At 37.4% G+C, this 14,116-nt stretch overlaps 1 protein-coding gene across 1 annotated transcript in view; it reads left to right on the top strand.

Annotated features, from left to right (window-relative positions):
• The window catches only part of SNTG2 (syntrophin gamma 2), a gene marked incomplete at both ends in the record, with an annotated part of 222,831 nt that extends 210,133 nt beyond the window's left edge, over positions 1-12,698 (top strand). The window contains 3 exons of the mRNA XM_084202591.1: positions 642-734; positions 4,754-4,864; positions 12,567-12,698. Coding sequence (XP_084058717.1) covers positions 642-734; positions 4,754-4,864; positions 12,567-12,698 — 336 coding nt within the window. The remainder of the gene's footprint in view (positions 1-641; positions 735-4,753; positions 4,865-12,566) is intronic.
• Between the last annotated feature and the right edge of the window lie 1,418 nt (positions 12,699-14,116).

The following is a 14,116-nucleotide window of genomic DNA, read 5'->3' as shown; positions in this document are numbered from 1 at the left end:
TGAGTTTTGTTAATAAAACAGAATTTTTCCTTTCTAATCTGAAATCTTCTCATGGAATTGGTGAATAGATAGCAGTGTCTGGCAGGTATCAGTGCTAACCAAGATGTGATAGCTATTAGATCTTACTATGAAATGACGTTAACTAACTTTAGCATAGGACTGCGTCAGCATGTCACCAGACCTAAATTAAAAAGTGTTGTAAAATAGAAAGATTCTCTACAAAGTTTAAATCAGATGGAGAGGTCAAGCAGGGAGAATGCTTTTCTGCAATTAGATTGCAATGACTGAACATTTAGGGTGATATCAGAAGTCATTAATAGTTCAGGTCTAAGCAGTTTAGAGTAGTCAGATCTGGTTTGTTTGTTCTGTATTGTGTTTTGCAAGGGTTGGTTTTCAAGAATATATTAATTTTGTAGAAGAGTGACTTGAATATAAAAAACCTGCAGTTAATGTCTAGCTGACAGATGAGACACTGATTTACAGTAAGAGGTTTTGACCATTTTCAAACATGGTAATACAAAGCAGTACCAGTGCTGTCAGCTGAGTGTCTTCCCAGCCAAAAATGCCTGCATAAAATATTATTTAATACGATCATTTACAGTGATGGTTGTCCTCTCAAAGATCATACCTTTTTTTTTCAGTCTAAAACATATATGTGCAGTTGCCAAGGGGATACCCTGTGTTTCACAGTCGACTTTGCTCTAGGATTTACCTGTTTTGACAGTAAAACAAAGGTAAGAGCAAAAGAAAAGGAAAATATAACTCTGTATTGTTTTATAGTTATTGAAGTTATCATCTATTGCATTTTCTTTATGTTTATGTCCAGTATTTATTACTCCAATATCCTGTACTATTTATTTTTTACCCCTACTGAAATGTAGTCAGTTTGGGACTTCAAAGGGGCAATTATAGTTGTATAGCATGTAAAGATGCATTTTGAAGAAAGATATAAAAAAAGTAACTTCCTTTTCAAGTAATAAAAGCAAAGGAAAATTATATTTAGCAGAGAACTCGGTTTGTTATAATGAAGAAACTTAAAGATTTATGAAAGATTACAGGTCATGAAAAAAATGAAATGTCACCTGATTCTATTTGTTTTGAAGCTACGAATATAAAATAGGATTAATTATTCTTCCATCATAAGAAATTTAGGTCATGTCTAAAATAAACAGAATAAAGGCAAATGTTTTTCAAAGTCAGAATCTAAAAGATTACATGCACTTATACTGTAAAACAGTGGCTATATAGGAAGTGCCAGCAGAGAATGGTTAATGATACATGCTGACTTCCAAGACCTGTCTATAATGCTACTATTTTCTGTATAATTTAGTGGTACTTTAATCTATATTATTCTAAGTGGATTTTAACTTTTTTTTGGGGGAGTAGAAGAAAACATATATAAAAAATGTTTCTGCATTAATAGAACTGTTCAGTAGAAAGTTGGTCTTCTTAAATATTTTTTTTTTAAATTCAGTCAGTCATTCTGAGAAAAGAGGGAACACTGCATTTTGAAATACTGATGCAGGATCTAGTTTTTGCATGTTGGCATTTTGGGGGTTTGGGACCAAAATGCCCCCAAATTTCAAATCTATCAAAATCTTAGTGCAGAGAAATAATGATCAAAATTGCATGAAAATTTAGACTAATGAAGTGTGCATCCCATGCAGCAGGATAAAATTTCAGAACATACTTTTGTATACACTCCTCTCCCTCAGGTGATACTGCATTCTGGAATCCTGCTTCTCGCACAATTATATGCATTTTGCATGTCACCACAAATAAACTGTAAGAAGTAAGCTCTCTAATGTATAGAAAAGGTTTCTTTTAAATGTGAAGAATGATTGCATGTACTCTCACCTTTAAAATTTTAACCTTACTCTATTAATAGGACTTCATGTCACAGTACCTACCTTCAGTATTGATGATGAGGAGGATTTAGATGAATTATTGTTGCTTACCTAAGGAGAAACACAGAATACCAGTAGATAGACTGATTCCATTGCTAAACAGTAAAAATTCCGGAGAGCTCAAGTACATTTATTCTTTGTCTGTATGAGAGATGGAGATGTTCTCTGCATCCTCAAGCCTGAGTGAGGCACTAATGGGCAGCTTCTGCAGCTTGTCTTGCTTCCCACAATTGTCAGTTGAAGTTTACTGTGTTTTCCCATATGCATAGCTATTTTAGAATATTTCTTACCAATGCAAAAAAGATTCTTAAAGTGGTCAAGCAATTAACAGTTCATTAGGGACATAGAAATTTTACTAAAGAATCTTCTCGAATTTAATGAAAAAAATAAAGTCTTCTATTGATGTAAAGAATGCTCTTAGACCCCAGCAGCTGTTCAAAGAGGATTATTAAAATAAAGGCCAGTTCCCTGTCTGCTCTATGACTCTAAATCTGGATCTCAAATTTTGGGCAACCAGCTCATGTAGTCATTGAAAAACATTCTTTTTTACACTTTGAAAAACAATTTTAAAAGGGCCTTATTATTACAAATTCTGAAATAAAAAGCACAAAAACTTTTTGCTTTGGAGTGTTGGGGGTTGACCCTGGCTTCCTCATGAGTCAGGCAAATGAGAGGAAATACAACTAAAGGCTTGTGGGTCCAGATAAAGGCAGGGAGAGGTCACTCATCAGTAACCATTGTGGGCAAAACAGACTCCACTTGGGCAAATCAGTTTAATTTATTGCCAGTCAAATCAGAGTATGATAATGAGAAATAAAAAACAGATCTTAAAGCACCTTCCCCCCACACTTGTTTCCTTCCCAATTTTCTTTATCTCCTCCTCTCCAGCAGCACAGGCGAGTTGGAAATGGGGGCTGTAGTCAGTTCACCACATGTTGTCTCTGTCCTTCCTTCCTCCTCAGGAGGAGAACTCCTCACACTCTTCTCCTGCTCCAGCATGGAGTCCCTTCTACAGGAGACACCCTTCCAGAACCCAGTGTGAGTCCTTCCCGTGGGCTGCAGCTCTTCATGAACTGCTCCAGCATGGGTCCTTCCCACTGGATGCGATCCTTCAGGAACAGCACCTGCTCCCCCTTCTTCCCTGACTATGGTGTCTGCCCAGCTTTTCCTCTCCCATGTTCTCATTCATCTCTCCAGCACAAGAAAAATATCTCTAAAGACCTTTTCTAGAACAGTTTATTTTCCTGCATATTCTATTCCTAGCTCTTGATGGAACTTAATTCATTCAGCTTTTATCTTTTTTGGGCTCATCACTGGACTACATCTGTAGCCTGCATCTGCTTTTTACCTCATTGTAGAGATTCTTTTTATCTTGGCAGCTTGCTTGGTTCATTTTCCCCATCCTGTGCCTCCAGTGCCGCTACTCCAATATGAAGGGATCCCAAAGTGGGCATTTCCTGCCATCTTCCAGTGGTCTCTAATTTTCATCTTTCTCACTCAGTGTCAACTGTTGAGAGAGATGATGACTCCAGCAATGCTTATTATTACTAAATTGTTCCTAAGTTCTTGATTCATCTCCACCTTAGCAGTTATTACATAGCAAACGTTCATCTATCCTGTTTAGAGCCAAATTCATTTAAGCTTTTAACACTTTTCAGGTGGTCTAATTAGGCCCTCTGGACCCACTTAAAATCTGTTCATGACTGTAAAGTTTAAGCACCATCACAGTGCTGTAGCATACTTCAGTTTTTCTTCACTTGTTATATCTCTCTAAGAACTCAGTGACATTAATGTCTGCAGGGAACCAGGAGATAGGTTTTTTTATAGGACATTCCATTTTAAACTATGAATAGGGTTCTGAAGCCCACTAGTAGCATTGGTCTATTTAACAAAAATATTTGGAGAAGAGACATGTTGGAAAATGGAACAGAGCAAACTTTTTTCCATGTGTGCTTTTGAAATAAGCTCCCAAGTATTTAAATTGTGTTTCTTCTGCAGTCTCCAGGAACTGAAGCACACTTCAACATGTGCAGAGAATTTTCATTAAGATTATAGGTATTAAAGGAAACATCAACAGGAAGTCCAGGTGTAAGTTGTTACCTTGTAGGGTTTTTTTAAATTATGCATTTTCAGGTGATGAATTGAAGACATTCAGATAAATACAGAAAATAACCTTGATTTCAAAAATAATTTCCCAATTTTTGTTTTTACAAAATATTTTCATAAATATTAAAGCATATCTGTCAATCTAGAGTTTGACAGCACTACTAAGATGCCATGGATAAACCTGTGGGAGACCAAGAAGCTTAGAAGTCATATACTTTACAAAGCATTATGTAATACAGGACACATTTTTGTGGTTTCTGAGACTATGTTCAATAATGATATTTTTGCATTTCTATGGCTTTTTTTGTGAACTTCAAACCACATTTCACACATCAGTAAGTTCAACTTTGCAGTATCTGTGTAAGTCCCAATTATCTAAGTTATGCAAATTAACCAACTGAAATATGAAAGATCAAGATATGGCATGGAATTGTATTCCTACTGAAACTGATACAAATGGATCTTTATGGAATTAAGCTTTTGCCAACTTTATGTGATGTAGGCTATTGAAACATTTATGTCTCAGAGAATTTCAAAATAGTTTAATGAACGAATTTTAATATTGCATATTTTGCTTTCACAAAGAGTACAGAAATGTTACCTGTTCTGCAAAGAGCCTGTTACCATGCACCACATTACTGCTGTAGTGCTTTATTTTAGTACACATATATTGATTATCATTCTATAGTTCTAGGTAAAACCATGTAGCAAAGTCCTTAATCAAATTTCTTTTTCTTTAGAATGTGCTGTGGAGGTTTAAATTCTCTCAGCTCAAAGGCTCATCAGATGATGGGAAAACAAGAGTAAAGCTTCTTTTTCAAAATATAGACACCAAACAAATTGAAACAAAGGTAAGCATCATCCTCATTTTCAATTTAGTTAAATATGACATAAAATTATTGTCAAGGCATCAGAAATCCCATTTACTGGGATATACATATGGTGAACACATCACAGCTTATCTTTTTTTGCCAATTCTTTCGAAACTCCATAGTAAATGGAAGCAACGTAATACCCATAGAATTATTGCACTATTTCTACAAGCCAGATATTAAGTTGCGTTATCATAGTATTTTACTTTTTCAGAAAGATAGTTTCTCTGGAGTTATTCTGTCAAACTATAGTAGATAAAATGTCTAAAAATTGTGTTTAAAAAAGATAAAGTAAAAATAAAATTTGATCCCAAGCTTGCTTTTGAATTAAAAAAAACAGACAGTTTTTCAGTTATGTGGTTTTTAAAAAGAAGGAGGAGAACTTTGGCGTGATATGACATAGAAAAGGAAGATAAGACTGTGGTTCAATGGGGTTTTGTTTGACAAAAGCCAGTGAAACAAGAGAAAAGTATCTGAAGACCTATGAAAGTTTTCAAATACTCTCACATGGAGTTGCACAGGTTAAAGTCACTTATAAAGTAATATTTTTCTATACTGACCATACACAAAAGTTATATCCTATCCTTCTAATGTTTAAAATAATTGTAAGGAAGTCCATAACCTTCCTTATTTGTCACAAAGCTACAGTACATGCAATATATCTTTCTTTATACATCTGTTTTAGTAAATTATTCAGGATTTCATCAGCAAGCTTGACCTGTGTTGCCTCTTGGCTCTACTGTAAAAGACATTATAATATCTGTTACAAAAGGTACAATGTATAATAATTCATCTAGTAGCAGGCTATTTCCACTTCATTTCTCACAGTAGTCCTTGGAGACAGAAAAGGACTGCTGTCTTCATTTTAGACGTGATCATCTGTTGCTGAGAGCTTACATAACTGGTTTCAGGTCAGACAGGAAGACTGTACTCATGCATAAACTATTTGTGTATCTCTGTGCATTAAATCATTAGATAGACCCTGTGTGTGATTAGCCAAGGGCTGCAATTCCATTGCTTGTAATGGAATTCTATTGCTTTAATACTGTATAATTCCTCTTTCTGTTGTAGTAAACAATCTGATTTTTAAAATTTTATTTTATTTTTGTGCAAATTAGATTGTTTTAATTGGTTTTACCCAGTTTTACTCTTAGATAGAAAAATTGTAAATTTTAGCATTTTTATGAAAATTTGTTTATCTGTAAAATTATTATAAGCGAGTCCTTATGATAATTTTGCTGTAAATTTTGTTCAAGAGACAGATTTGTTAAAACACTAAAAATTATTCTTTTACATAGCTCTAATGAAAACATCTTGTAGTTGGCAAAATTCTCCTTGAAAGTATCAGATGGAAGTTGATACGGGATTGGTTCATACAGAATTCTTAATATCTATGTACCTAAAAGTACATATGTGTTGCAAGTATTGGAAGATCCCAGAAAAAGCTCATTAAAGGCCAGAGGAAAGGCTGATACTAAGTAGCTGAGGATTGATCAGAATTTCAGCGATTACACCTTTTACAAGTGCCTCTGCAAAGTGCAATGTACCCACTAGGATTTCACCTTTAATGGGGCTGGGGCACAGCTGTGCAGCCTCTCCATTTCTGATAACTGGTACATATCATCAACTGCATGCCCACCACTCAAATGGTGTGATTTCTTAGACCTGAGAGTTCCATGCTGGCTAGAAAATGCCCAGCACTAATACCCAGAGTACAATCCAGTATTTGCCTCTGCTTATTGCACTGAAAGAGATTTCATAGGGCCAGATGGTGCTATATGGTGAAATGCAGCCAATAACAAGAAAAAAAAAAGTTATCAAATAATAGAAGTTTTATTTTTCCTGGGTAAATGAGCCACTATGCACAAAAGAAGCTTAATGCAGATGACTTACATTCCCTTGGTGGAAAACAGAAAGTCAAGGTTGCAAAAGAGTTTTCCAAACTATGTCTAATTCTATATTATTATGAATTCTTGGGAGTAAAAAGAATCACACTTGGGAATTCTATTTTTGTGTCTTGTTTACTAGCTAGATGTGATGTTTCTTCTTCTATTTTGGCTTCTAAATTTTAAGCCAAGTGCTTCTTCCTGCGCATTTTAGTTTTAGGTGAATGGTATATTCCCCCATTTAAAAAGTTTTGAAAGATGGTGTCATGGGTTGACCCTGGCACAGTGCCAGCGCCCCCATGAAAGGTGGATATCCAAAATGGTTACCGTGAGATGTGACCCAGGAACAGAACAAAACAGGCTCCAACTTGGGAATGGAGGGAAAAAAAAACAACATTTTATTAATCTACATAGACACAAAAGGGAAAAGGAAAAAAACTACACACAACAATCCACAATAGAACATCTTCAAAAACACTTCTCCTCCCCCCACCTCTCCAACAAACAAATCCCCTCTAACACATCAATTCTCAGTCCAATACCCTCCTTCACACACACTCTCCCCAGTTCATCAGGAGAGAGGAGTCTTCCTCTCACACCATGGGCCTCCCCAGGAAAACACTGCAAAGTCCCCAGTGCTTCCATGTCACACACTGCAGCCGCCCGAAGAAAATCTGTAGCGGTGACCGTCTTCCTTCCATGTTCAGTGCTCTCACCACTGTCCATGGATCCAAACTGCTCCTTAGGTCCTTTTAAGAATGCTTTGCCCAGTTCCAAGAAGTGGCCGCCTCTCACCATTTGGGACACCTGTCCCCCCCATATTATCTCCCCTGGGGCCTGGGGTTCTCAGGAACAGAGATCCTTCGCTGGAGGCAGAGGGCTCCACCACACCCTCCCCCTCAGTCTCTGTTCTCTCCGCTTCTCCTCGCGGCCTTGTCACTCCTGGCTTCTAGCCAACCGCCTCCCCCAAGGAGCAGTCTCTGTATTATCAGAAGAACTTGGTTTCGCCCGTGGCTGTGTAAGAGAAAAGTCCAGCCAAAGCCACTCCAATCATCTCCTCCACCTAGGGCACTCTCATCTGCAAGCATTCCTTCACCCAATCAAACTTCTTCTTCTTTCCCATCCTCTTTCCCCTCTCACTCCTCAGCTAGGGAGGATCAGTGTTTTTACAGCTTCCAAAAATTCACAAAAAAAAAAAAAAGGTTAAAAGCTCGGCCCGGTCTGCTGGCAGCTGGGCACCTGCCGCCCCCCCCACTTTCTCCTCCTGGCTGTGCTCCCAGCACAAGATAACAAATTTCAGCCTGCACAGTCTCTGTCATTCTCTCTCCCAGGGGGGCTGCCCAAACCATCCCAGGACTCCTCCACCCCTGCACCTTGCCGGGGCTCCGGCCTCCCTTCTTAGGCCGCATGGCCTCCCCTCCCCCGCCCAGACGCCGCTGGGCAGGGGAGAGGTCAGAGCAACTCACCAGCCGGACTCCAAAAAGGAAGGTCTTCTCTAAATCCTCTGCTTTTTAACCCACTGAGTGTGTTCTCGGAGGCGTACCCAAATCCTCAGTGGCCACACCAAATGCCAATTTCACATCTGGCCACTGATTGGTTTGACCATAACTTTCCAAAAAAAAACCTCTCTTCCGGGTCAAACCATGACAGATGGTAATAAAGAAAAGATTCCTGTCAGTTTTTTCTCCTTCGGGTTCTTCATATTCCCTACAACTTCTTATAGTTTCCCACTTCAGTACTTCCCTGAACTTACCCCGCCTTTAGTATTGAGAAATTACAAGGAATCTTAGTAATAGTAGATATTCTTTACCCAAAATTTCAAGGTTTCTCATAAAAAAAGAAAAAAAATAAGATTAACACTTTCAGGTTTGTATGGATGCTTTATTTCCCTTTGCTAAACTGTAGCTATATATCTGAAAAATAAGATTTTTTTACCAAGCCTATTTGAATTGAGCATTTCCCTCTTCTTTTCATCTTACTTAGTCTTAAATATTTATTGAAAAAAGATAAGAAACCATTGTGGTCAATAGAGTATTGTGAGCCATACTGAAGTCTCAGCTAGATGTTGCTGATCTCATAAATTTGTCTATTACAAGAAGATAACTTAAGAACCCTACATTTTCTTCTCATCCATGATATGGCAACCAAGCCCTGCTATATTTGCTGAGAGATAGAATCAAATTTAGAATTCTGGTTTCCATTTTGACTCTGATGTTGTCTGCAGCTAAAACCTGAATATCTTTATTTGGGCTTTTAACCTGAAAAAAAACCCAACCCAAACCCCACCAGACCAACAAACAAACAAACAAAAACAACAAAATCCCACAACAACTAAAAAAATCAGTCTGATTGGAAAACATATCTTGAACAATCCAGTGGTAACACTTCTGCTCTGGTCAACAAATAACATACACTTACCAGTGTCCTTAAAGTAATGAAATGCACAGGGCACAATAACACTGTCTGTCAGCATCTCCATTATTTGCCTTTCATGTGATGCAGGCTCAGGTCTTGTTCAAACAGTGATTCAACAGCTCTCAGAAGCTCTCAATAAAATTGCATGCATGGTAATAATGCAACAGGCCTGTCAAGCTCTTTATGATTTGTAATAAATCCAACTCTCCTAGTGAGTGGATGAAATAAGAACATATATTTTTCTTCTTTGGCTGTGCACACACAGTGAAGGTGGTCAGTGCAGTGTGCTCATTTTTTGTATTTTCAGTACCAGCAGGAAGTTTTGCAGTCTTGTCCTCCCACTGCTTTAATCCAATCTTTTGTGTTCTTCTCAGTGTCTTCTTTCCAGTGCCTTTGTTGTACTTAATCTACTTATTACAGAACATACAGTAAACTGAAAGAGCTTTGGTTATTGAAATATTAGACATGCACAGATTCTCCTTAAAAACTGACAATCTCAATTAAAGAAAAAAGCAGCAAACTCAGATAAGGAAAGCAAACATAAGGGTGCTGTTAGATGGTACAGCACAAATAAAATGATCAGTTACTCATCTGCCTGACTGACTACAGAGAGAAAGGTTACTTTAAAAAAATAAACTATCAGAGCAATGTATTTGTTTGAAAGAAGTGTCATTGGTGTTATTTTCTAGGAAGAATTCATATTATATTCCAAAGATAAAGAGGATGCATTTCCATCTATAAAACTATATTCAAGATAGCAAAGTGACATATTGTGTCCCAGTCTTCATGCAATGCCATGCTATGCAACAGCTACATTTTCCTAAGTCAGAAAGCCACCCTTATCTTTTACTAAATCCATATTTTCAAATTAACCCCCAGTCCTCTTCCCCTTTCCCTGTTGTAACCCACATGTAAGCAAATCCTTACCCCAGCTTGTGCTTAGGTATGTGTGACTATTCCTCATTACCTACACCTGACTAGCCAGCTGTGGGATTGCAAAGGCAGCCAGAACAGGCATCAAACCTCCTTCAGACACAAAGCTCCACAGCCTTACCCCATTAGTGGGCTTCTTCATCAAATACTACTGTGATAAGCTGCATTTCTAGAAGCTTCTGGTGCACGAGGCCTTAGATGAGCCCCACTTTTCTGATGCCACCGTGGGTGGCCGCATCTAACTGAGGCCTGTAATACAAGATCTCCAGAGCTCTGCTCCTGTTTTATGATCCATTGCTCATCCTTGCACAAACCTAACATAAAATAGTGAAGAGACAAGAGGACCAACTGGTAAACTGCATGGGGAGTACTTATATATGCCACACAGTTTGCTTTTCAGCTCTGTAATAACTTTCAAAATTGGCACCACTCTTGAGAATAATCTAGAAATAGGGGACTTGCAGTATGGACTGCGGAAAGTAGTGCTGTTGTCACATAAAACAAAGGTTTAGTGTTACTGCTAGTCTTCCACCTCTATGCAGATTATATCTTACAGAAACAAGAGCATATTACTATTCAAAAGGTTATTCACAACAGATTAGACAACTTCTCTCAGATACAGAGGAGGGGCTACTGCAGTTTGATCCATGCTCTGAACTGTGATGGAAACAGAGAGGATCTGCAGTTGGGACACTGGGAAAGACTGATTCACAGTGATGAGATGTTCCTGTCTTTGTCCTTTTCTAATCCCAAAGCTCTCCAAATAATGTTGTTAGAACAGTCTGAAACCTTGCCCACAGTCTGTGTTAGGTTCCCTCTGTTTGCTTATTTCCATAAACATTTGTAGATTGGAAGTGCATAAAGCTGGAGTAGAGAAATGGGAACTCTGTGAAGGGCTCCCTTCTCTCAGTTTGTTTGGCTGTGTTTGGTCAGTATGTTGAATATCAGAACCTAAGGTGAAATTGTTGGGTGATTTCAGTTGATTTTGGAGCAAATCTAACATTAATGGGAATGTTTATATTTTCTAATTCCTTGGTTTTGAAGATGGAATTTCAGTAGATGTTAAACATTTGATTGAGCTAAAACTTATGTATTGAGGTATATACTTCATATTTCATATATTTCATATTTCATTAATAATCATGATTGTGTATATAACTTTAGTTTTATTAAACTTAGATAAGGAGATTTAAATAGTGGCATTTTAGGGTTTTTTCCTGGAAGTGTTTATATTAATTTATATTAATATTTAAAGTCAACATCTGCTGTCAATAAAATGTATTTTAAGAAACTTCCTCCCATATTTGCTCCTCAAGTGTCAGTTAAAATGGAAAAAACAGGAACTTTTTGCCCCCAAAATTTAGGACAAAGATGTCATGGGCTCAAACACACTCACACTTTCCTCTACTCCACTATGGCTCCTCCATCAGTTTCAATCCTCTCAGGGGTGTTACCTGCTCTGCCATGGAGCACCCTCTACTTCACCAGCTTTGTTACTTTTTGGGAATTTTTTCTGCAGGCTGGCAAGGTGCCTGGTGGGAAAGGACCAGGGGAAAGGGTGCCTGGTGGGATAGGGGTGCTGGTTGACAGCAGCTGTGCATGAACCATTGTACTCAGGTGGCCAAGAAGGCAATGGCATCCTGGCCTGTATCAGCAATGGTGTGGCCAGCAGGAGCAGGGCAGGGATTGTCCCCCTGCACTCAGCACTGGTGAGGCTGCACCTCGAGTGCTGTGTCCAGTTCTGGACCCTTCACCTTAAGGAAGGCAATGAAACTGGTGAAGGATTGGATGGGCATGACATTTGAGGAGTAGCTAAAGGAGCTGGGGATTTTTAGCTAGGAGAAAAGGAGTCTCAGGAAAGGTCTTACCACTTTCCATAACTGCCTCAAACAAGTTACAAGGGATAGGATGAAAGGAAATGGGCTCAGCTTGTGCCGGGGGAAGTTTAGACTGGATATTAGGAAAAAATGTCTACGCCAAAAGTGGAACAGAACACCAAAAGCTTTGGAACAGGCTACGTAGGGAAGTGGGTGAGTCACCATCCCAGGAAATATGTCAAGTGTAGAGTGGCACTTAGTGGCATGGTTTACTGGTAGACTTGGCAGTGCTGGGTTAATAGTGGACTCAGTGATCTTTTCCAACCTGAATTTTTCTATGTTGCAATATTTGAATGTTCTTTCAAGTTGACTGATTTCATTGTACAAGCTGAGTACAATGTAAACAATAAAGTATCACAGACTGAAAAGTAAATTGACACATAGCACTGTCAGTGAATGTGGATATACAGATTTTATTCTTAACAATTTTCATTTTACAGTTTCCTATAAAAAATAAATTTTCATGTTAAGGCCATTATTGTTTTCTAACTAGTATGCTCTTTATTAATGTAAAATGTTTATAAGCCTGAATTGAATTTTTTTTTTCTTTTTTTCTCTTACTTCTTTCAGGAACTTGAATTTCAGGATCTGACGGCAGTTTTACACTGTATTCACTCCTTTATAGCAGCAAAAGTGGCATCTGTGGATCCAGTATTCATAGACAGTCAGAGTATTGCAAGAAAATATATGTACAGTAACTGATACTAGATTATATGTTGTGACTATGGAAAATAAATTATTTTCTTAACAAAAGTAGTTATTTCCTTCACGATATTGCAACTTGGTGATTTTATAAGAAGCCTATAGTTGTGTTATCTGTAATGTTAAGAGTTTTCACAACCTGATAAATATTTTGAATCTATGAGTTAAAAAATATTAAGTCAAAGCTTGTTATCTTCACCATTGATCTAAAATTTCGAGTGAATATTCATTCAGTAATATTTGTAGAATCATTTTGAATTCTGCTCTCATGATGATACATTCTACCCCTTATTACATAGTAAAGTGGAGTAACATTTGAAAAGTGTATGTCCAAAATTTGGCCTCTAAGTCTGTTTTGAAAAGTGTTGGGCATACAGACAATTACTACAGTCTTCACTGTAGAAAAGAAGTAATAATTGAAGACAACTGCTGTAGGAATTGAACTTTCATCTTCCTCCTTTATCTTTGAAAAATTGTAGTTCTGTGGTTGAACTCTTTCAAGGCCTGAAAGTTTAGCTCTTGCAAAACACTAAATACTCTATTTCAGATCTAGGAACATGGCTAAGCACACACTTGGCTCTAAGAATACTCAGTAGCCCCAGTGTATTTGGAAGGTAATTTTAAGTGTATTTAACTATCAACTGTGAAGAGCTTCAGACTCAGCTAAGCCTTACTATAGACACTTAGTTTTAAGAAACTTGCCATAGGGTTTTCTTATCTTTTAATAAGGCTTCCATGACCCATTCATTTATTTATTAATAGATTGACTTGACACCTATCCTTGATGTAATGCTCCATAGGCTTGGGAAGAGCTTTTATTTGGAGGAACATGCTTCCAAGATAAGATGAACATAACAAAACATAAATATTTTTCTGGGACATCTGCCTTTGTTTTTCCTTTAGCTTTAACCTTGACTCTTATTCGAGAAAAGTGGATTTTGTCCTTGCTGAGGAAAAAATATCGTTTTACTTTTCACATATGCCTAAACTTCCTTCTGAAATCATAATCTTAAATGCACATAATAGATAATACTTTCTGCTATTGAAAAAATGATTTAAAAAAGAAGACATTTAATCTTAGAGCATATTCCCTGTAAGTGATACCAGATATTGTTGGTTTTTGTGATTGAAGCTTCAGTTTTTCTCACTCGCTTGTACTTTTGAGGGAGCATCAAGAAAATAAAGCAATCAAAATTGAACAAGTAGAATATCTTAAGTAGATTCCATGGATAAGGAGTGAATTCATCAAAGTTCTCCCTAAATTTTAGGAGTCTTGTAAGGTGTCCTGATAAAGTTACAACCTAAAGTTACTGTAGCCTAACGAAAAGAGGTTGGTGCTTTTAAAAGGTCTTAAGTGAGGAGTGTTTTTACATAAACTCAGTGCTAAAGTTTAGTCATCTAAATTCTCTCCTTCGAGT

Source organism: Fringilla coelebs (assembly GCF_963513975.1).
Source record: "Fringilla coelebs genome assembly, chromosome: 3".
Classification (NCBI taxonomy): domain Eukaryota; kingdom Metazoa; phylum Chordata; class Aves; order Passeriformes; family Fringillidae; genus Fringilla; species Fringilla coelebs.
The sequence above is the reverse complement of the archived record's forward strand: the minus strand, read 5'-3'. Positions and strand labels throughout refer to the sequence as shown.